At 40.8% G+C, this 24,260-nt stretch overlaps 1 protein-coding gene across 3 annotated transcripts in view; it reads left to right on the top strand.

Annotated features, from left to right (window-relative positions):
- Nucleotides 1–19,466: 19,466 nt before the first annotated feature.
- The window catches only part of NSUN7 (NOP2/Sun RNA methyltransferase family member 7), a 58,460-nt gene continuing 53,666 nt past the window's right edge, over nt 19,467–24,260 (top strand). For all 3 annotated transcript variants that reach the window (XR_014311187.1, XM_082728840.1, XM_082728839.1), the window contains exons 1-2: nt 19,467–19,591; nt 19,872–20,275. Coding sequence is in view for 2 of the 3 variants with exons in the window: in XM_082728840.1 (XP_082584966.1) it covers nt 19,963–20,275 (313 nt within the window). In the remaining variant the exon portion in view is untranslated. The remainder of the gene's footprint in view (nt 19,592–19,871; nt 20,276–24,260) is intronic.

Below are 24,260 nucleotides of genomic sequence, written 5' to 3'. Positions count from 1 at the left end.
TACTGTAATATTATATAATAAATCTAAATATTTCGCAAAGCTCTTGTAATTTCATCCTGTTTCATAATTCCCCAAAGGACAGGATCAGATGAGTAAAATACATTCATAACAATTGGTCACAACATTTCAGAGTGAAGTCATTGCCTTTTGGATTTTTTTTAAAAAGCCCTAATAGAACTTTAATAATTAAGATCATTATCATGATTACCATAATAACTATTCTTTGTTGAATGCTTATTATATTCTGAGAATGAGGCTAAGGGTTCTGTGTACATTATTTCATTAAAGTCTTAAAGTATTGTTAATAGTCACTTGCTTAATGTCAACCAGCCACGACATGACAGAGCCAGGATAAAACTCTGGTCTCTTGAGTTTGGAATCTGGTCCATTCAGTTAGTCCACACCCCCTCCCCGCCCCCCCAGTTCTGAAGTGAGAATACTTAAACCCCCACAAAATTAACGTGATTTATCCAAGGTCATACAGCTCACAAGCGGCAGACTCAGATCTAAAATCCATGTCTCCTGTTTTCAGGGCCAGACTCTCTACTTTATGCTGCACAGGCTGTCCGGAAGCAAAGCATGGAGCACGTAATTTATTCAAAACATATCTTTTAAATCCCTGAAATTAAAATTTGATCTTCATGTGAAGAAAACCAGTGATCACTGATTTTTTTTAGTCTATTTTGCCATTAACAGCAACATAATATGTTTAGCAGATAGGGTGCGAACTGGGAAAGCAGGATCAAGATGCTAAGTAGGGTGGTATATATCCATCGATTCTGGTCCCAAACTAAGTGAATGAAGTGAATCAGTAACTGTGAAAATGGTCAGTGATTGAATGTAGGAGAGGAACTCCACAGAGGACCATAGAAAACCTTGGTTGGAGTTAGGAATCATGAAATATGATTGAAAGGGGATGGAAACCGTCCCTCCAGGTTCCTCCTGAGGGCTCTTCCACACCTTCTACCTATGTCTTTGAGTCTCCACCACCTGGATGGCTACTGGCCAGAAGCTGGGGGAACGTTCTAGCCCTGGGTGTTTGCAGGGCTGACCTGAGAACAGTCAGCTCTGGAAAGCAGCAGACGCCTTGTCAATCTCCGTAAGCCCGGGGAGGAGGCAGAACAATGGCCTTCTCAGTCTCGCGGTCCTGGCTGCTCTCCTCAAGGCCAACTCCCTTCCATTTAAGCCCCTTTTTATTGAAGCCAGTTGAAGGCTGTCTTATCCGCATTAAGGGGGCTTGGGCTGTTCCAGGGTACAATTAGATTTTTATGCCACCGGGACATAGAAGCTCACTTCATTTCCAATGTGCCACCATTCCAGTGGAGTTTTTACTTTGAAGTTCACAATTAAGGTTGGGTCAGCAAACTGCTAGATGAAAGGGAGACGGCGACACTGGTACGTAACAGTAAAATACTAGTTGGTTTACACAGATAGGCCAGTGCAGGAGACTTGGTGACAGATCGTCCCCTGGGGGAGGTGTGCCCACAAGTGTCTCAGCTCAAACAACTGAAATTGTTCCTATAACTCCCCTTACTGCACAAAATGAAGTGACACACGTGCGTGCGTGCACACAAACACACACACACAAACACACACCTGCATGCTTCCGGCTTTCTCTGATTCCTCTCCCTCTTATTGCATATCCAAATACCTCAAGGCTAGAAAAAAAAAAAGTAAGAAAAAAATCCAGTGTGAAGGGGCAAAAATCAAGAGCTTTATTTGCTATGTTTTTGATGGATCAGCTATTCAAGTGGGAAATGCAACGAGGTCATTACTTCAATAGGTCCAGAACACCTTCTCCTCCTCCACCCTCTGTTTCAAATCAAGAGAGGTCTCTCTCGTTCTTCTACCTAAAGTGAAAGACTCCCTCCTGTCTTCTAGAAGACATATATTAAAATCCATATATTAAAATCCATCTCTCTTACATCTTCAACCTCCTCCTCTTTATTGGTTAATTTTTTGTCTTTTTGTCATTTAATTACCTAACTCTCTCCCACCCTTTTGGTTTCTTTTAAGAAAACTCCATTTGATTCCACATTTCTGTGCAGCTATGTCACAGACTCATGTCTTCAAAGAATTGTTCCCACCGTCTTATCTTCAGATCACTCCTCTACTTACTGGAACCTGGGTTTCCACTGAAATCTCAAAGTTCCTTGTCAGTGTATTCAACAGAGAATTCTCAGTCCTTATTCTATTGATTTGTCTTCAGCATTTGAAAAATCTGACCACTTCTTCCTCTCCTTGGCTTCTGGGACACAATGGTTCTCTGATTCTTCTCCTTCCTCTTGGCTTTGGTCTGCTATGCAGGCTCCTCCCGTCTGTCCTTTTCTTACTTGTGGGTGCTCCTCATGAGCTCCTCATGAGATCCTTCGCTTCTCATTCTGCTTTCCCAGGACCTCATCCTGCCGAGGCTTCAATTCCCATCTCTAGGTTGACAGCGACTCACAGGTGCATGACTCTAGGCTAGTCCTTCTCCTGACATTTAGATACGTACCACCCACTAGGCATATTCATTCGGAGATCTTCAGAGACACGTCCAACTTAAAATATCCCAATCTCCTCCCCTTCTGTGCTCTCGGCTCAGTAAATGAGTTCAAGTTGCCCATGCCAGAAACCTTGGAATAATCCTTGAATCCCTCTAATATCTCATTCCCACTAATCACAAAGTCCTGCTGATTCAACTTCCAAACTATCTCTTTCAACTCTCTACCTCTCATTGTCCACAGAGTTACCAGCCCAGTTCAGTCCCATTACCTCTCTGCCAAGATTCTCCCTCCTAACTAGTTTCCTGCCTCCAGGCTTGCCTCATCCTAATCGATTATTCCCCATTCGGCAGTGATCTCTCAAAAATGAATCAGATGCTGTCACTTGCCTCCTTAAAAACTTTTGATGGTTCTCCATCATTTCTGGGACAGAGACCAAACTCTAATGTGTTCTGTGAGCCCCTGGGTGGTCTGACCCCCCATTTCCGAGCCTCTCTTTTCTTCCCACTTTGTTCCCATTGATCTAAATTCTTTTCAGGTCCTATATATGCCATGTGCTGTTTCATTTCTTTGAATATACTATTTACTTTGTCAGGAATACCATAATTCACCTCCTGCTGCTTCCTGTCTTTCTTCCTCTGACTCTTACTCATTCTTACAAGTTACTTCCTGCATAAGTGCCACGGACCCAGTTCCCTTCACTTCTGCAACCAGTGCATTCACCACTGCACTTAACACAATGATTGTTTTGGGGCTCATCTCCTTCATAGATACAAATCTCCATGAGGACAGGAAGCATGTCTATGGTCTTCACCACCATATCCCCGTTGATTTAATCAAGAAACACCATACCCATTAGCACCCACAGTCCCTAGAAATTGCTAATCTACTTTTTGTCTCTATGGAATTCACCCCCCTCAGCAATCTGATGGCGAGGAATGTTCAGCCCGGATCTACTACTGACTTCTACAATAAGAACATTAAGTTAGTGATTCGTGGCAAATTATTAAACCCTCTTGTGCCTTGTTTTCCTTAGCTTTGAAAGGATGTCTACTCGCTGAAGAGCAAAGACCACAAGATGATCTACAGTGTTTAATAAACTGCCTATATATCCCTTGACTTCCTATCAAATTGTCCCTCAGTTTCTTATCTCTTATTTTGGCCAATTCACAGAATTTTCAATTTCATGAGTGTTGGTTTCTGTTACTAGAAGCAAAGCTTCTCATTATGCTTTGAAGAAACTCCCATTCTGCCCTGGCAGGTTCCTCAGACCCCTGCCTTCTGCTTAGCGTCCTCTCTGCTCTCAGAACAGGAGTTTCTTCCACTCTGATCTCAAGGAATTTGGGTCGCGGCAAGTTAACACTTTCAGACTTGTCTTACATACAGTGTTGTATTGCTCTCATTCAAATCCTATCTTTCAATTAACACTTTTTTAGATCTTTAATTTTCATTTTCCGAAATAGTTAATGAAAGATAACAGTGAAAAAATTAGAGACATGAAAAATAATGATAGGTATCATTTTAAGGGAAAAATATATCTACCATCTCCAAGAACCCCTTGGCTGCTTGTGAATTGTAACTGGAGAGAAAGGCTGATTCATTCACCTGTTCCCCAAGGATCATACTTAACATTAATCGAAGACTCTGATGTACCAGGGACAAAGCTAAAATTTATTTACATTACTTTATTTAAACTCAGGGCAACCCAACAAAATAGGAAATATTGCTACCGCTCTTTTACAGGTAAGGAAACTAAAACTGAGAGATTAAATGACTCATCCAAGGTCAGACAGCCAGTAATTGAAGATGAGGACCTTGGTCAGTCTCTGACCAGAATCCATTATTTCCTTCTGGGGAAAAAATTAATTGTAAAGTTAAATGGTAATTAAATCTCAGCTGTCTGTCCTGAAAAATAGCATAAAGTTCTGATTTAAATGCTTACAGCATCCAATTTCAATATCTCTTTGATAATAGAAAATATATATTTTTTAAAGATTCCATTTATTTATTTGTTTATTTATTTGACAGAGAGAGACACAGCGAGAGAGGGAACACAAGCAGGGGGAGCGGGAGAGGGAGAAGCAGGCTTCCTGCTGAGCAGGGAACCCTATATGGGGCTTGATCCCAGGACCCTGAGACCATCAGCTGAGTCGAAGGCAGCCACTTAATAACTGAGCCACCCAGGCGCCCCTGTATGTATGTTTCAACATGGGCCCTTTGAGAAATACCGGTGCTTCCTAACCAGCAATTTCATTACTTCTCCATTCAGAGTGTTCATATGATATCATAGGATAGGACTGAACTGAGGAGGTTCAATAGTGAAAAGACCAGCTATTAATCTTACTCCTTTTATTTCCTTCGCATACATAATGATAGAGGAACATAGCCAAACTGTGTCTTACTTTTATTTTTGTAATGATTTCCATTTTGATATCAAATATCCACTGATATTTAGATGCCTGGCACATAGTAAGCCCTCACTAAATATCCAGTGAATGAATTGATGTGTTTTCTCCCTTTTGGAACTCTAGGGTACTTACTTCCTAAAGTCAGGACCTGCAAAAAGAGAAGTTTAAAATAAATGAGTCCTAAAGAACATTCAGCATTGTTATTCCAGGAGTCTGTATGCTCCATTCAGTCCTAAAATATTTGACACACTTGCTCCTTTACTGTTTCAGCTATGTTAGTCTTGTTTCCTTAAACAGATTTCGAGCAAAGATTGTCATTCAATTCTCATATAAGCCCCATGGAGCCTAGCACAGTGTTGCCTTATAGTAGATAATCTATCAAAATGCATATCACATTCTCTTACAAATGGCAAAGGCTCAAAAATATTTGTTAGTATGTTATGAAAATTATTTTCAAGTTGATGAATTTTGTTGGAACCACCAACAACCTCTTTCTTTCTGATTTTCATAAATTGCAACTTCATTTTTCTCCCAGGTTAACATGAGTGTTGTAAACGAATTATAATTTTATACTTAAAATTTTAAGCCAGGAAAAAAAAAATTTTAAGCCAGGTAAATATACACATAACAGCATTATAAAGAATTACTGTGCTGGGGCGCCTGGGTGGCTCAGCAGGTTAAGTATCCGACTTGTGATTTCAGCTTAGGTCACCATCTCATGGGTCCTGGGATGGAGCCTCACTTCCAGCTTCGAGTCCATGCTTAGCGGAGAATCTGCTTGAGATTCTCCCCCACTGTCCCTCCCCCAACCCACACATGGGTGAGCATGCTCTCTCAAATAAACAAATAAACCTTTAAAAAAAATAATAATTACTTGGCTGTCATTGTGATGTCTATAAACCAGACCAAGTTAATTTGATTGCATGGTCTATATGGGTTTGATCTCAATCATATTCTATCAGTTTTTTTCAGATCACTTTTTGATGGAGATATAATTAGAATGCTTAAATTCAACTTTTTAGAAGTACACAACTCAGTGGTTTTTAGTGTGTACCCAAAGCTGTCCATCTATCACCACTACCTTATTCTAGAACATTTTCATCACCCCAAAAAGAAATCCCATGTACATTAGCGGTCATTCCTCCAGACCCTCCTCCTATTCCGGCAACCAGTAATCTACTTTTTGTCTCTATGGATTTGCCTATTTTGGACATTTTGTATAAATGGAATTATATAATAGGTCACCTTTTAAGTTTGATTTCTTTCACTTGGTGTGACATTTTCAAAGTCCATTATGTAGTATTACATATCAGTTCTTTATTATGATCAGTTGCAAGCAGATAGGCCATCGTACAGATAAACCACATTTTGTTCATCTAACCATCAGCTGATGGAAATCTGGGTTATTTATACCTTTGGGCTATTGTGAATAGTGCTACCATGGACATTCATGTACAAGTTTTCATTTGAACACCTTTTTTTCAGTTCTCTTGGGTAGGAAAGGAATTGCTGAGTAAAATTGTCATTTTATGTTTACATTTTTGAGGAACTACTAATCTGTTTTCCGAAGCAACTACACTGTCTTGCATTCACACCAGCAGTGTCAAAGGATTCCAGTTCCTCTGTGTCCTCACTAACACATTACTTTCTGTTTTTTTTTTTAATTCTGATCACCCTAGTAGTGTGAAATAGTTTTTCATTATGATTATGATTTTGATTTGCATTTCCCTAATGACTACTGATGCTGAGCATCTTTTCATGTGTTCATTGGCTATTTGTATATTTTCTTGGGAGAAATGTCTTCAGCTCTTTTGCCTATTTTTTTAATTGGGTTATTTGTCATTCTTTAATTTTGAGTTGTAAGAGTTCTTTATAACTGGATACAAGTCCCTTATCGGATATATAATTTGTAAATATTTTTAGCCCGTACTGTGGGTTATCTTTTCATTGTCTTGATAATCGGTGTCCTTTATATGACTAATGTTTGTATTGTCTTTTTTTAAGTTTTTACTCTAGATGTCGTATATTTAAACTTTTGATGGAATCCAATTTAAATATTTCTTCTCTGCTGCTTGTGCTTTGGGTGTCATACCTATGAAATCATTAACTAATACAAAGCCACCAATACTTAGTCATGTGTTTTCTTCTAAGTTTCATTGCTTTAGCTCTTGCATTTAGGTTTTGGGGTTAATTTTTGCATATAACGCATGTCCTAACATTTTAAATTTCCATGTGTAATCATATACGCTATAGAAGTTTATACAGAAGTCGCACAAGGGTCCCTGGGTGGCTCAGTGGGTTAAGTCTCTGCTCAGGTCTTGATCTCAGGGTCCTGGGATCAAGTCCTGTATCGGGCTCTCTGCTGGGCAAGAAGCCTGCTTCCTTCTCTCTCTCTGCCTGCCTTTCTGCCTACTTGTGATCTCTCTCTGTCAAATAAATAAATAAATTCTTAAAAAAAAAAAAAAAAAGAAGTTGCACAAAAGATTATAGATTTCAGTAGTGGGAAATGACAGTTTTCAAGTAATCAGGCTTATTAAATAAGAATTCACAGCAAACACACTTAATCATAACAAAAAAATTAATCAGAAATATTCCTGTCTTGAAAGTAAGAAGTGCAAATATAATAACAAAACTCCTTTGTATATTACATTAAATTCAGTAGCTTTTTCGTAGCATTTGTTTAATCTTTATCAGCAGAAATTCCATTTCCAGCAGGTAAGAGAACTTTCGATAACCTTACAATGTATCTTGTGTTTTCAGAAAAATAGCTAAATTTAAGATGTTCTGTTCAAATGAAGTAGAAAGAAATAATGAGCAAGCTTAGAACCATTTCCTTACTCAGCAGTTGATTTTGGAATGTCAAGGTATCTATTCATCCGACCTCCTGAATTCCTTTCCTGAACAGACATTTTAATTTGAAAGAATTTTACCAACAGTGTAAACTGCATGCCCAGAGAAATGGAACGGACGGCAGCAGGATTCAGGAACAGAACAAAGAGGCAAAGATCAAGCACGTTTGGCAAACAGTAGGTCCCTGTGTCGGAAACAACGTGAGGGCTTTGCAGCCATTCCATCTGAGAACTTTTCTGTCAGCCGGAGTTTGAAGTCCAAAGCACAAAACTCACTTTAAAGATGAAGTCACTGTTAAATTACTGGGGTTAAATGTATCACAGTTATGGATTCTCTATAATTAGCCTGGCTCATTTTCCAGAATCATACTTTATATTAATTCTCTACTAATGCAAGCTGTTGGAAAAAAAAATTGACAATGATTTAAAAAAAAAAAAAAGTACATTCTCCTAAAGGAGAGGGTTTTTTTTTCTTTCTTCCTTTTTTTTAATTAATTAAAAACTAGAGTTGGGGAGATTTTGCACAGAGATTGAAATATAACTTATTTTTTAGTTTTTAATAAAATGTGGAAGATCGGCTGTGGGGCACTGGTAGGTCCTGAAATATCATTTATTTCATGTTCTCAGTGCCCTTTCGGTAAGTGTACCTTCATGCTCCAAAGAAAGCCTCTTTCAGCAACTGCAGGTGAGAACATTTCGACCTGGGACATATACAAAATCACATGTGACCTTGAGATTGTTCTTTGGGGGCAGTGGTGCCCAATTTTTTTCTCACTCTCATTCTGGTTGAAATTTAACATGTTTTGTTGGGGTGCCTGGGTGGCTCAGTAGGTTAAAGCCTCTGCCTTCAGCTCAGGTCATGATCCCAGGGTCCTGGGATGGAACCCTGTATTGGGCTCTCTGCTCGGTGGGGAGCCTGCTTCCTCCTCTCTCTCTGCCTGCCTCTCTGCCTACTTGTGATCTCTGTCTGTCAAATAAATAAATAAAGTCTTTTTAAAAAATAAATAAATAAAATGTTTTGTTATCAGAAGGTTTTTGCGCTTAAGATTGAGAGCAAGCTGACAAGAGTTGTGGAAGCAAGCCTGCCTTGCTAGGGAATGATCATTCCATGTTTTCTGTTTTCTGGCACATGAAAGTTGGTGAGCATGTCTTTCCTTGGATTCTCTGAAACACTTTTTGGTGACAGTCATTTATTTTTGACTTGAAAACATACTATGGGTGTGCTTTTAAGATTGGGTTACCAATGAAAGCTTTGTGGCAGAGATTATCTTTTTTTTTTTTTTTTTTTAAGATTTTTACTTATTTATTTGACAGAGAGAGACAGAGTGAGAGAGGGGACCCAAGCAGGGCGACTGGCAGAGGGAGAAGCAGGCTTCCCGCTGAGCAGGGAGCCTGATTCGGGGCTCGACCTCAGGACCCGGGGATCATGACCTAAGCCGAAGGCAGACGCTTAATGCCTGAGCCACCCAGATGCCCCTCGCAGAGATTATCTTGTCAGCGCTATAGCCCCAGTGTCTAGAATACTGTCTGGTATGGTGTTCGATTAATAATTACCAAATAAAAGAGAAGAGGAAGAAGGAGGAAGAAGGGAAAGAGGAGGGGGACAAAGAAGAAGGAAAGGAAGAGAAGGTAAAAGAATAAAAGGAAAGGCAAGGAGGAAAAAAAAAGAAGCAGAAGTAGAAGAACTAGTAGGGGAAAGGGAATGAATGATACCACATTACAAGGAATATGTAAGTGGTGGAGGGACGTAAAGCTGAAGGACAAACATAGGGGTATTTGGGGAGGATCAACTGTACCGAAGGAAGTGAGATGGGGAGGAGAAGAGTATGTTCAAGTCAATACAGATACGTAATGGAGGAAGATGCAAATTCTGCATTAGACAATAAACTTGCTCCCTGCCTTCACAGACTTATAGAATCACAAGTTGAAAAGGGATCAAAGAAGCCATTTTGTCACATCAGCCGTATTTGATGCTTTAATCCAAGGTTGGCAAATTTTTTCTGAGAAAGATAAGAAATTTTGGGCTTTGAAGGGCATGGCCTTCATGAAGGCTATGAAGATCAGGAAAGGATGATACACATACACAATAGGTATTAAAAAAATGGGTATGGCTGTGTGCCAATAAAACTTTATTTAAAAAAACAGGTGGTGGGATTTGGCCTGTAGGCTGTAGCTGTTGACCATACCTGCATATCTTCTACACTATTCAGACAATGCTTATCACCTCTTGCCTATAACACTTTGTGTCAGGGAACATATTTCTTTTCAGGGCAAAACTATTCCATTTTTGTATAACTGGCTATAGAAAGGCATTCTTTATATGGAGTAATAAAATCTGCTTTTGGTGTTATTATGGACTGAATGTTTGTCTCTCCCCAAAAATTATATGTTGAGGTCTAATCCCTAAAGTGTGATGGTATTTGGGGGAGAGACCTTCGGGAGAGGACTGAGTCATGAGGGAGGAGTCCTCATGAATGGAATCAGGGCTTGTGTACGAAGAGGATGGAGAGCTAGCTCACTGTTACACAAGAAATTAGCAAGCAGTCTGCAACCCAGATGAGGGCTTTCAGAGGAGCCTGACCATGCTGGGCACCCTGATCTGGGACTTCCAACCTCCAGACTGTGAGAAAGAAATTTATAAGCCACCCAGTCCATGATTTTTGTTACAGCAGCCGGAACCAAGACAAGTACTGTCCTAGTGTTTATTTGTTTGTTTGTTGTTGTTTAAGACACTCTAACTTAATTCTAACCCAATGATTTAATATATGATGCTTTTTTTTTTTTTTTTTAAGACAGCTTCTGCTTCTAGTCAATATGGAATATCAAGGATCTGATTTACTCTCCCACCCGAAACAATTAAAAACAACTGCACAAAATGTAGGAAACGGGAGCATTCAAGATACTGATCCTAGGCAACCAAGGACAGTGATCTCTGAGATGGAAAGCAAGTGAGATAAAACTCGAGCTGCCTTCAGCTTACTGGCTACACTACATTTCCAGGACTCCAGGAACTGGGAGCGCAAGCGGAGCCTGGCCATCTTCTGGGTTGAGGAGACGGAATTGCACGACCAAGGGAGCCAAGGTCAATAGCATGTACACAGCAGAGCAGAGGATCAGAGGGACAAATCTGGAGATGTACAGATGGGCCCCTTTAATATTCAGCTGAGTGCTCTCAGTGAACTCGTGTGAGGAAGTTACACAAGAACCACCTGAAAAGATTATAGGAAAAAGTAAACACTTCTTGGAGCTCACCGAAGGCCAGAGATAGTCCCTGCTCCTAACAGCCAGGGTGGAAAACTTGAGAATTCACACATACTCTTTAGATTATTAAGGGGGTGCCTGGGTGGCTCAGTGGGTTAGCCTCTGAGTTCAAATCAGGTCATGGTCTCAGGTTCCTGGGATAGAGCCCGGCATTGGCATCGGGCTCTCTGTTCAGCGGGGAGCCTGCTTCCCCCTCTCTCTCTGCCTGCCTCTCTGCCTCCCTGTGCTTTCTCTCTCTGTCAAATTAAAAAAAATAATAATCTTTAGAAAACTAAGACTTGCCTCCGTAATGGGGGGAAATTACTCCTAGGTCAGATTCTCTTTTGGTCCCGGATAAATGAACTTTAAAGTTAAATCTGAGGGGCAGCTGGGTGGCTCAGACGGTTAAGTGACTGCCTTCAGCTCAGGTCATGATCTGAGGGTCCTGGAATTGAACACCGCATGGCATCAGACTACCTGCTCATCATACTACCTGCTCAGCAGGGAACCTGCTTCTCCCTCTCCCTCTTCCACTCCCCCTGCTTGCGCTCCCTCTCTCAAATGAATAATTAAATTCTTAAAAAAAAAAAAAAGTTAGATCTAAAGGGCTCTGTTTTCAATATGTTTTTCCCTATACAAACATAGGGATGATAAAGTTTAATTTATAAATTAGGCACAGTAAAAGATGAACAACAGCAATAATAAAACAGAACAATTTTTAAAATGTACTGTAATAAGTTATTTGAATGTGATCTCTCTTTCAAAATATCTTATTGAACTGTACTCACCTATCTTGTGAAGCCGTGAGATGATAAAATGCCTGCATGATGAGAAGAAGCAAGGTGAGTGGCATAGGCACTATGGATGTAGCGGTAGGCCACTGACAATGTGTCAGGAGCATCAGTTGCTTCTGAACCTTGGCTGACCAAATGTAATGAACTGCAGAAAGAGAAAATATGGAAAATAGGAAACCACTGTACAGAGATGGTGAGATACCCAACCATGGATGGTCCTTGCATTCTGACAGCACTCAGTACAGAGTGAACACTGCTTCCTTGGGCCTACCACAAATCACCCAACCACAGCCACAATCTTATAATAGGTCCTTCCTAACACCCTCCTAATAACAGGCCCTTCTCCCCATGGTGTGCATTCTCCCTCACTGCTATGAGTGAAAATTCCAACTCTTTCAAATGTTGATGTGCTCTTGGTGGCTTTCGCTGGAGGGCTTTGCCAATTCGAATATGTTATTTAATGTAATCTTCACAACAAGAGCACAAGGCTGAATTTATAGATGATCTTAAGGCTTCTAGAGGTTAATTTAATTCAGAATTATGAAGAGAAAGAGACTAATCAGGGATTTGAACACAGGCTCTTTGAATGTTCCTCACTACTTTGAATGACAGAAGACAGGGAGCAAGATAAAAAAGAAAATAAAGGTGTTTAAAAAGAGACAAAAGATTTTTTTTTTCCCTCATGCTCTTTAACTGTCACTTTCATGGAGCAACATCTCCATCTTGTGATATTTTATAATGCAGGTTTTTCATTAATTGGATTTTACAACTACAGTCAATGATTCAGATGTAACCAAGATTTAAGAGAATACATTTTGCTATTATTTGCCCCATAGCTGAAATAAAATGAAGCCATTCAATTAAAAACCACAACTAATGAGGAAAGAAATGGTTTTCATTGCCATCTGTGGTACCTTTTTTTCCTTGAGAGATGACCCCATTGTATGCTTTCACTTGTATGCCTGTACATGAAGAAACTTTCAGGTTATTGGAGGATTAGTGTGGGAAAACTTTCACTGAATATTCTTCTGCAATTTGTATCAAATGTAAAACCATGTAAGTAAATCACCACTTCAAAACATAAGTTAAAAATTTTAAGGGTCAAAAATAAAATATACAGATAGACCCCTTTAATTTTTCTAAAGATAAGTAGTATCTGCAACAAAGGTACCCCCCAAAATAAAATGAATTATCTGACTTTTCATTCATTAGTTGTAACTCAGATTACTTAAATATGAGAACGTACCATCAGGAAAGAAGAAGAACTCAGTTAAAAATGAGAAGGAGAGACACCCGGGTGTCTCAGGCAATTAAGCATCTGACTCTTGGTCTCAGCTCATTTCTTGATCTCAGCGTTGTGAGTTCGAGCCTCAAGTTGGGATCCACTCTGGAAAAAATGATAAGGACACAGATGGAGGAGGGGAAGAGAAGGACGCCTGAGTGGCTCAGTTGGTTAAGCATCTACCTTCGGCTCAGGTCCTGCATTGGCTCCATGCTCAGCGGGGAGCCTGCTTCTCCCTCTGCCTCTGCCAGCCACTCTGCCTGCTTGTGCTCTCCTCTCTCTGACAAATAAATAAATAAAATCTTAAAAAAAGAAAAGAAAAAAGAAGAGGGAAGAGAAACAGTTCATGCTGGAACCTGTGACTATAGCAATGAGTATATTGCTAAATAATTATTCTATCTGAATTTCAAGAAAACATTTTCCAAGTCACTTGGAAGAGTATAATTGAAATTTTAAGACAAAATAGCATTGGCATATGGAGCAAGTATTGTACTGACATACTTATCCTAAAAATTATTTGTTGGGGGGGCACCTGGGTGGCTCAGTTGGTTAAGCATCTGACTCTTGATTTCAGATCAGATCATGATCTCAGGGTCTGAGATCAAGCCCCATGTCAGGTTCTGTGCTCAGTGGGGAGTGTGCTGGAGAGTCTTTCTCTCCCTCTCCCTCTGCCCTTCCCCCAGCTAACACCATCACTCTCTCTCTCTAAAACAAACAAGTAAATCTTTTTTAAAAAATTTGTTTAACTAGACATTTAACTAAACATCCTGTATATTATCCAGCAACCTTAACTGTACATCCATTAAAAACAAAACAAAACAAAACAAAACAAAAACCAGAGACAACTCATTAATTTACCAGCAGATGGCTCCCTGAATCTAGTTTAGAATACGTATACTCAAACCTAGTGCGGAGTCCTTATTGTCTCAGAGTTTTTGTTGTTTTGAGTGTCTGATTGGTCTGGAGTGATTAGGTTAGTTTTGTGGGGGAGTGGGAAGTTTTTGTTTAGTTATATCAAAGCATAAAATAACTTTTCTCACCAATTCATATGACACTTCATGATCCTTAACTTTAGAACATGAAAAGGAAATAATAATTTAGTTTTTAATGTGTTTCTTTTATGTTTGCTCAAGCATTTCTTTTATTTGCTTTAAGCATTTAAATTCTAAAGCAATATGTATAATTTCAGTGTAAGGTGACTCTGACATTTCACAAAGGAAATCCATGCCTATTAGATTATGTATTCTGAGCAATAGGTCAGGGATCTCCATAAAAAACGTAGCTTTACCTCTTTGATACAGTCTGATTTGCTATGATATTCTAACATTGAGGCATGTGTTTTGTTTTGATCCAAAACACACATCCAGAACTCTCAATGAAATCATTCATTCAACAGAATTTTTAGACCTGCCACAATTTTACTACCCCTTTGCCAATGCTAAAATATCTTGATGTGTTCAAGTCTAAGACTTATTTTCCAAGATGTTCAAAGACTTCTAGAACAATTGTCTTGAAGTCTATTTTGTCTGATAACAGTATAGCCATTCAAGCTGTCTTTTGGTTCTAGTTTATTGCATGGCTATAGTTTCCCATCCTTTCACTTTCAACCTATTTGTATCTTTGAATCTAAAGTATGTCTCTTGTAGCCAGCATGTAGTTGGATTTTTAAATCCATTCTACTATAGTTGGATTTTTAAATCCATTCTACTATAGTTGGATTTTTAAATCCATTCTAACCTCTGCTCTTTAATTGAGTATTTAATCCATTTACATTTAATGCAACTGCAGATGAGGCAGGATTTATATTTACCATTTTTCTATTTTTTTTTCCTATATGTCTTATGTCTTGGTCCTTTTATTCTTCCATTTATGCCTTCTTTTGCTAAAATAAACTTTTGAATAGAAATTTTAAGTAGACATTGGTAAATAAATATTTAAATAGATATTTAAATATATTTCCCCTATTGACTGCCAATCTTTCTCAGACTTTTTTCTTAGTAAATAAATCACAGACTTCAACATATCAAGAAACAAATATAAAAAACAAAGAGACTTGCCTGGGGTTATGCAAATCATTCATGACATTAGGACTAAAAAACAGGTCTTCTGATTCTATCTAGTTTCAAAGTTCCCACTACTACTGTGCCATGTACGTGGACTGAGTTCATCTGTGACACAAGGTCCTTCTACACTTGGTCTTAGCCAAAAGGCTGAAAAGCGATGACACAAGATCCTTCTCATGTCTTCTTGCCAGTTTTGAATTTCTTATATTTTCTCCCTCTTGTTTCAGAGGAAGCTTTTTTCTCTAACTTTTGAATTCAAATATCTTAACAGTGTTTTCCTAAATGCAGAGCCAGTACCATCAAAGGTATGGGAGATGATTTGATGTGATATACTGAATTAGTATTGAGTATCAAATACATAAAGAGAAACCTGCTTTATTCAAGGCCCTTTTGATCCTTCTGACAAGGAGAAAGTCTAATTCTTGTACTGGTGTTTAACATCTCTCTAACATTCCTCATCTTCCTTTTTAACGGAGAGCAGTCAACATTAAGCCCGGAGCCCTGATACACTGTTAGAATTTAATAGTATTATTTTGCTTTTGTTGTGGTTATTTATATATATGGCAAATGATGCTGACTTTCCTTACAGTTTTTTTTTTTTTATGTATGTAAAACTGTGATCCTGATTTAAAATAAAATATTGAGTAAATAGTAGAAGTGGTGGTATAGGGATATGGAAAAATAATCCACAAAGGTGGGCTTGAATGACCAACCCTGGGAAACTACTGTGTTGGTTCAATCTGTTGGAATGGTTGTCTATTGTAACATCTTTTCTCCTGGGCCACAAAAGACAGTCAAGGCTGGGATATTAAACCTCTTGAGGGGCGCCTGGGTGGCTCAGTAGGTTGAGGCCTCCATGATCCCAGGGTCCTGGGATTGAGCTCCACATTGGGCTCTCTGCTCAGCAGGGAGCCTGCTTCCCCACCCCACTGCCCCCTGCCTACTTGTGATCTCTGTCAAATAAGTAAAATCTTTTAAAAAACAGAAACAAAAAAACCTCTTGAACCTCTTTCCCTGTTGCATCTCAAGTTACTCAAACCCCTCCTTAGTTGCTCTTGTCATATTTGGCTTTTAAATTTCAGAATGTTGTTTCTAAAGATGTTGTTTATGAACTGCAATGGTCTGGACTTTTGTTCCTTTCCACTTGGCTTCACCCTTCAGGACTTTGCTCCAGCCCAGCTGTCTGCTGTCCAAATTGAGACTTCTTGTTTCCCTCCTCTGCAAGTGGTTATGGCTCTTTTGGTTCATCTTTGATGGGCTTGTGTAAGGAACCCACAGTTGTATTTTGATCTTCCCAAAAGGATCTTTGCATTATCATCTTACCATTTCCTTTTGGGACATCTTACATTTCCTTGTGGGTTTGGGACAAGGTTCCACAGAGCCTGGGCAAGAGGACACTTGAATAATGCTACCCTCTTTGATATGCAAAGTACTCCTTTGCACCAACTCTCACCCAATATCAGAGGATGTTAACCCACCTTAGAGTGAGTTTCCTGCCTCCTTGGGCACCTACCACCCTCTTCTCCTCTGGGATAGAATATTTCAGCACCTGACTATCAGTCTCAAGATGTAGCTTACCCATGCATCCCTAACGATCTTCAGATAAAGAGGGCTTCTGATACCTGCCCTCGTGCCCCAAAGTTCCTGGTTAGAAATAGCTTAGGTCCACAATGGAACACTGGGTAACTTTATAAAATATAGAAGAATAAGGAAAAGAATTGTTGCAAAGAAAATAGACTATTATTTCTAAATGGCAATAATTATAAACGGAGCCTTGGTGTTTAAAAACACAGTTAAAATTCTTTGTGTTTCATATGCTTTTTACATTTCTATAACTAGTTCAGTGGAACTGAGCACTCAGTTTATACGTCCAGAGTTTTGAAGCAATGAGAATATGTATCCTGAATACCTGCTTTGCTAATATACAGTGGCTACTCTGAGTCAAATGCAAGGAATGTTAATTTACAAATATTTCAAATACTCTATCCACCCCCACCGCACCGCCCCCCCAAAGAAAATCATTCCTTTGGGTTCTTTTAAGCTCCAGGTAACTAACTTTTAATTTTCTACCCTATCTCTGATTTAATGTTCTGGTCAAACTGCAGAGAGTAACTTTAACAAAGACCACAGTTTTTTAGTGCCTTGCTTTCACAACAGTTGAATCCACACACCTATCTCTATGGCGACTTTTGTACTGTTTTCCCTGAGATTTAAGTCCACAATGAGACCATTAACCAGAAGTGAGAGGTAAGGAGGATTAGACACATGATTAAAGTAAATAGTAACCATGAATTCACTTGCCCACAACTGTTTGCTTAAGCTTTACTTTGGGGACAGAGGCTCCCATTAAATCTCATTTTCAATACAGTGAATTGTCACTTACATTGACCTATCATGGAAAAATAAAAAGTTCCTCAAATTATATTTCGAAAGACAATAGTATTTTAAAGTTTATAGCTAGCTATTGCCCCACATTTTCAGCAGATTGTGCTGTGTACTGTGTGATACATAATAAAATGTATCATGATCCCTAAGGGATCCTCATATTTGTAATCTTCTGTGCATGTGTGTGTGTGGAAGACAGTGATATTTTACTAATATCTGGGAATAAAATGATATTACATATAATAAAAATAAAGAGATAATAAAACTTTTAAAGAGTGTGTGTTTTATGGGCTACATGATAGCAAGATGGCAGAAAAAGTGGGAATACAGTATGTTCACAAATATTTATAATAAAAATTCAATGGTGCCAAAGTACACATGTATCTACCCATTAATTTCTTGAGGGTAAGGTGCCTGATCATTTCTGTACATTCATGTTTACTTCTAGGGCTGAGCCTGGTGCCAGATACATGGTAATAATTTAATATTTCTTTATTAAACTTATGGATGGATGGAAGGCATTCGTGCATGTAGAAAATGTTATGGGAGCATAGAAGAGGCAACACTTGACATTCCAGGGAAAATGGAAGTGAGTGGATTAGTGGATAAAGCGGTGGGAAACAGAGGTTTGTAGCTGAGACTGGTAATTGTTTCCCAATATCCATTCTCTCCCCTTCTTCCATAGCAATAGTTCCCTTGATTTCAAGTGGGACACATATGCCAACTCTCTTTGCTTTTAGGTATGCCACTAAGTTCTGGCCAGGTGATGTGGGTACATTTCAGGTTATGTCCTTGAAAGGAGTGTCTCTTTCCTCTATTCCCCCAACCCCTGGCTGGCAATGGACCTGCTGGTAAGCCCCCCTGGATTAAATGGACAAGGTCAAAGCCCTTATATGCCACATAAAATAGGCGTGTGGGTCCCTGATGACTTTGTGGAGGAGAGCCCCTGTGCCAACAGGACTTGATGTGAGAAATAAACTTGCTCTGTTGAAGCCAATGGTTATTTTGCGTCTCTGTCACAGTGACTACATTTATATCCTAATACAAGCATCAGGAAGGATTTATAGAGGCAATGTTTGCACTGAGTTTCAGAGATTGAGTAGGAGGAGTTCACCAGGTGGACTCAAAAATTTAGGTAGCCATAGTAAAACCCTTTGGGGAGGTTTATATTTGTCCGCAGCTGCACGCTGTAATTGGGGGATGGAGAGAGGGGAATTGGATAGTTTGTGGGTCCATTTCAGCCAAGTCTTTCTTTGCAGGCAATTCCTGGAAAGGAGGGACTTCGTCTTAAGTTGGCAAAGACCTTTACCCAACTTGCCCTGGAAGTCCGTCTAATGTGACATCCACTGTTCTAAAGAGTAAGGAAATAAAGTAGGCTCTTTTCCCCTCCCCCAGCCCCGCTTTTCCCCCCCAGTAGCTCTCTACATCCGTCCGCTGTAACATTTCCTGCGCCCCGCTACACGCGCCAAGGCGGGTGCTATCTGCGACACAAAATTCTCGCTTTCCAGGGAACCGTCCGGGGCGAGTAGGGAGAGAGGCTGCCACTAGCGGTTCCGGGGAGGTCGACGACCCTGGGGACCGAGCGGTCCAACGGTGCAAGGGGGTCTTCGGTTTCGAGGAGAGGCTGGAACAGGAGTCACGGACCTCGGAAGGAAGAGCGCCCCGCCGTGGGAGAGGCGGCAAATCCCGCGGGAACAGCCCTCCGGCGGCGGCGTCCGGCCCGCTCGCGGTTGCCATGGAGACCCGGGTCCCGGCCGGCCCGCCGAGTCCCGCGGGTCCATCGGCGCCGCGCTCCACCCCGCTCCGCCGCCGCGTCCGCCGAGGGCCACCGTGCGTGACCCGGAGAGGCCGGGAGGCGCGCCCTGCTTTCGGGAACCAGAGCGAAGCGAGCGCCGGAGGTCGCGATCGCCCTGCCGCAAACCCGGCCGGTGGGAGAGGCTGCCTTGGAACCAGACTGCCGCCGCCGCCGCCGCCCCGCCGTCCCGGGGCTCCCGAGGGCACTGTTCAGACGCCAGCCTCCGGGGCCCCGAGGACAGCGGCTGCCGCGTCGCCGTCCCCGAAGCCCCGGGAAACATCCGCCCTCTAGGGTAAGGGGCGCTCGTGGGGCCACAGCCGCGGCTCGTGGGGAGCGCTACCCCCAAACGGGCCTCGGGAAAGGTCGCTTGGGAGACGAGTCCCCCCTCGCCCCTCCAGACCCCCCCCCCCCCCAGCTTTCGGAAACTGGGGAGGTTTGGCCGGGTCCTCCGGCCCCTAGTGTGCGACGCTCGCATCCGCCGGCAGAGGCCGCCTCTTAGTCTTCAACGGGTGGGTCACCAGCAGGGTCCTGCATCAAGAGAGATTCACCGAGGTAGCCTGTTCTTTTCACAGAGAAGATGCTCGACGTACGAGGAAAACCACGTCCTGGAAGCTCTGAGCTGTAGTTCAGCCTGGAGTTACCGGCCACGGTCCAGGCGCAAACATGCTCCAGGCCACCAGCGAGCTGGAGTTCTCGAGCGACGGAACTTCGGAGGGGATCTCCCACCTCGCTTCCCTGGCGCTGTCGGCGGACTCCTCGCCCAGCGAAAAAAGCTCTCCTGGCTTACCCGAAAAAACAGGCTATCCCGACTCCGTTTACGTTATGGCCGCAAACATTTTCCAGGGAATTCGATTCGAAAAGTCCCCGGAGCAAGGCTTAATAAAGTACGGGAATGAACCCTTGCGGTCCTTGCCCGAGTCAGAGGATGAAGCCTTTCAGCGGTCGTCCTATGAGCTGGCTTTCAGTGCCCTGAAGTGTGAGTAGTAACAGCTTTAAAGATCAGCACTGAAAGAAAACAATGAGAGAATTTGTGGAGTGCAAACCACACCCCACCCCCACTGCCCGCACCTGCCCCCGCCCGCGTCCCCTTCCACACACCAGGTTTGGTTGTTTCCCATAAACCTCTCTTGGGTCAGTTGCAGATGTGAAGGAATGAGGAGAGTTCCAGTAAAATAAGCTCTTTAAGGCCAGAACTGTTTCTTCACTGCAGATCTGCCGGGGCCTAGCACCGTGCCTGGGCTTCGATAGATGGTAGCACAGTCATGAAACTGATCAAGGAAACAGCTCCACTAACGCGAAGAGTTAAGAATCCACCGAAGTATCCAAGTACAGGGTTCCCTCTCCTTGGGTTATCTCTTTGCATTTTCTCTGTTGACATCTGGTATATTATTAGTGTACGAACTTTCACAAATATAAAAACCAGTAAGAGGGTGGGGGAGAGGAACAGAGATGGAGTAAGAAGAAAGGGTGTGATATATTCAAAATGAGTATCAAAATTAAATCAGCCCCAATTAAGGAGATCCCATTCATAACCAGTAGACTTAATTTTGGGAGCTGGCATATTTTTTCCTCCAAACTTCTGTAGAATGCCCCTTTCTAATCTGCCTCCAGGGTTTGAAATGCAGTGTTTCAGACTCCCTTGGTCATGGTTAACTTTTATTTTTCTTAAAGATTTTATTTATTTGACAAACAGAGATCACAAATAGGCAAAGAGGCAGGCAGAGAGAAAGAGGAAGCAGGCTCCCCACTGAGCAGAAAGCTCGACAGGGGGTGGGGTGGTTTGGGGGTGGCTGGAGGCTGGATCCCAGGACTCTGAGATCATGACCTGAGCCAAAGGCAGAGGCTTAACCCACTGAGCCACCCAGGCGCCCCTAGTTGTGATTAACTTCATCAGCTTCTGACTATGCAGCTGACTCTAGGACAGAAGATATTGTTGCTGTGAGAGCAAGCAAAGAGTCTGGAGGTGTTTGTTTTTGTACTAGCTATGAACTTTATAGTTTATATTACAGTATATTGTACTATATGATATTAACGTTTATATTAGTTTGTAAACTGACTGAATGTAGTTCCAAAAAAGAAGTTCCAGAAATATTATTTTAGCAGCCTGGCTGAAATGATAAGCACGTGCCCTTCCTAACAAGACAACTTGAAAGGGCAACATGAATTTTCATGTATTTCCTTAGTATTAGTACTTCCTGGGCCTTCTACCTCTTTGCACATAGGCAGTTAACAATTGTTGAGTCGAACTAAAATGTCCTATTAATTACTTAGATGTGGGGAAAAAAAAAATATATATATATATATATATAGGTAGTTTGCAGACATGATGCAGCTCAACTCTGAAGCCAGGAATTTGTCAAAATAGAGAGAAATTTGATGTTAAGAGGCAATTTCTCTTTAGTTTTCGTTTGTATTCTCCTGCTTGAGGTTTTGGGGTTTTTTGGTTTGTTTGTTTTTTTTTTTTCCTTTTTAAATCTGTCTTAACCATTTTTTCTTTTCCAGTGTAATCTTTCAGGCTGTCCCATCCACTGTTTCCATGCTTTAAAAAAAAAATGTAGTTTTAAAGACCAAGCTGTTGCACTTTAAATAATGAGCCCAATGAACATTTTTACATTCTCTCCTTGCAACAGTGAAAGGCAGACTGGGCAGCTATGCCCAGTACTAATCAGTACTAAAACTCTTAAATTATTCTATGTAAAATCAACACATTAACTAGATGGTCATGCTGTAGTGATATATGTACTACATTATCTTTTTCCTTTTCTTGGTCTTTATTTCTGTTTTATGAAAGGGCCTTGTCACTATTTGATATTTTTTAATGGCCCAGAGAATCCCATTCAGATAAAGTATTGTCATAGGCCTTTACAAACCTGCTTTTGCTTGAAATTTTCATTTTTGTTAAAATTCTAATTCTAATGTAGGTTCAAATACTAAAAGTCTTTCATTGTTTACTTGGTACAAATATTATATTCTTATAATAATACTATCTTGCTAAAATTATTATCTCAATAATTTCTGAATATTCAAATAGAATAGAACCAGAATTTCTAAATGCATTAGATTTCCAAGATAATTAAGAGCCTGGCATTTTGCTTTAAAATATGGAATGCTCTGTGCATTTCATTTTTATCTTCTGTATTATCAGTGTTCTACCAGTATTTTCACATGATACTTTATAAACTCATTTTTGGCTTGCACAGTGTAGGTTCAGGGACTCATAGTTCAGAAAAGAAAATTCTCGATTTTCTTCTCTCTGGTTTTATAGGAGCAATAATGCTGAAAAGGTTAATGTACAAACTAAAGAGAGCTTGGGTAATGGTCCCTTTAATTGGTGAATTTGGTGAATAGGTAATTATATCATATTACTTTTTTTTTTCATGTGGCAGTATAAGGAGAAGGAAATAAATGACAGAGAAAAGTCCTTAATTACATAAGTGTTAAGTATATTCCTTTAGTTGTGTTGTTTTTCAGTTTTATTGTTTGCTCCTTTGTTGATGTCCTTTGTGTATAAGCTCTTTCAAACCAGAGAGTGTATTTACCTGATTAGCTTTTAAAGGTTGAAAGAGTTCAGTATGTTTTTTAAAGATGAAGACAAACTCTACTCCTGCTTTACTAAATAGCCCCAAAGTCAATTTTCTGCTAAAGAAGGGAATAAAGATAGCCTATTCCTTTTAAGTTTTATTTCTATCAAAGAATAGAGTACTAGCAGCTAATTTGCTTTTTTAAAGAATCTCTGGATGTTTCAAGGAATTCTAAATACTAAAAAAAAAAGAAAATCTGGAAAATAATTTCTTAAGAAATAAACTAATGAACAACAATTAAGGAAAAAAGAACACTCGAAGAAAAGGATTTTCCTGAAATTGTTGATCTTATCGCTGGCTTAATTCTTTCTCCAGTCTCTCTGGGTATATACAGCAGTTGGTGAACTTTCAGTCCTAGGAACTGACTATGGCATTGACCAGCTCATTTCACAATCTTCTACACCTGTCAGTGAGAAACCTAAGAAATGCTCAATGTATGATTTGGTTATGGCTTTGGGAATTAGAAACCGTAGACGGGGAGCCCAAGACCACCCTCGGGGTCAGCGATTCACTGGAAAGACTCACAGAACTCAGCAAAGCTCTACTCGTGGTTGTAGTTTATCACGGTGAAAGGTTATTTAAAATCAATACCAGAAAAAGGTGCGTAGGACAGGATCCAGGAGAGACCTGGCACAAGATTCCTATTGTCCTTTTCCAGTGGAGTCCACAGGCAATGCTTAATTCTCTTAACAACAATGTACGACAGCACGAATGAAGCACTGTAGCGTGTAGGGGGCAGTATACAGGGAAGCTCACCCAAGCCTCGCTGTCCAGGGTATTTACTGGGTCAGTCGTATAGACAGGAGTGCTCTTGAGGCTGACCTTACTCAGTCTTGAGCTCTTCCAGAGGCCATGCTGATATCGTGTTGCCAATGCCCATGTAAACTAGGACACTTGGATCAGGCAAGCTATTCCAAAGGCTTATAGAGGTTATCTCCCAGGAACTTGCAGGGCCAGTTCTTTCGTTGAAATGTTCAGAGTTTGGCCACCCAGGCCTGCTGATTCAATTCTTTTTATTTATTTATTTACTTTTTTAAAGATTTTACTTTATTCATTTGAGAGAGAGAGAGCAAGCCTGTGTGCACATGTGCAAGTGGGGGAGGAGCAGAGGGCGAGAAGTACATTCCCTAGTGAGTGGGGAGCCTGATGCAGGGCTAAGGCTTGATCCCACAACCCTGAGATGAGGACCTGAAGTGAAATCAAGAGTCAGAGACTTGGACGCCTGAGTGGATCAGTTGGTTAAGCATCTGCCATTGACTCAGGTCATGATCCCAGAGTACTGGGATGGAGTCCCACATCAGTCTTCCTGCACGGGGAGCCTGCTTCTCCCTTTGCCTGCTACTCCCCCTGCTTGTGCACGTTCTCTGACAAATAAACAAA

The sequence above is a fragment of the Mustela nivalis genome (assembly GCF_964662115.1).
Source record: "Mustela nivalis genome assembly, chromosome: 4".
Lineage (NCBI taxonomy): Eukaryota > Metazoa > Chordata > Mammalia > Carnivora > Mustelidae > Mustela > Mustela nivalis.
This window is presented reverse-complemented; position numbering and strand designations above follow the sequence as displayed.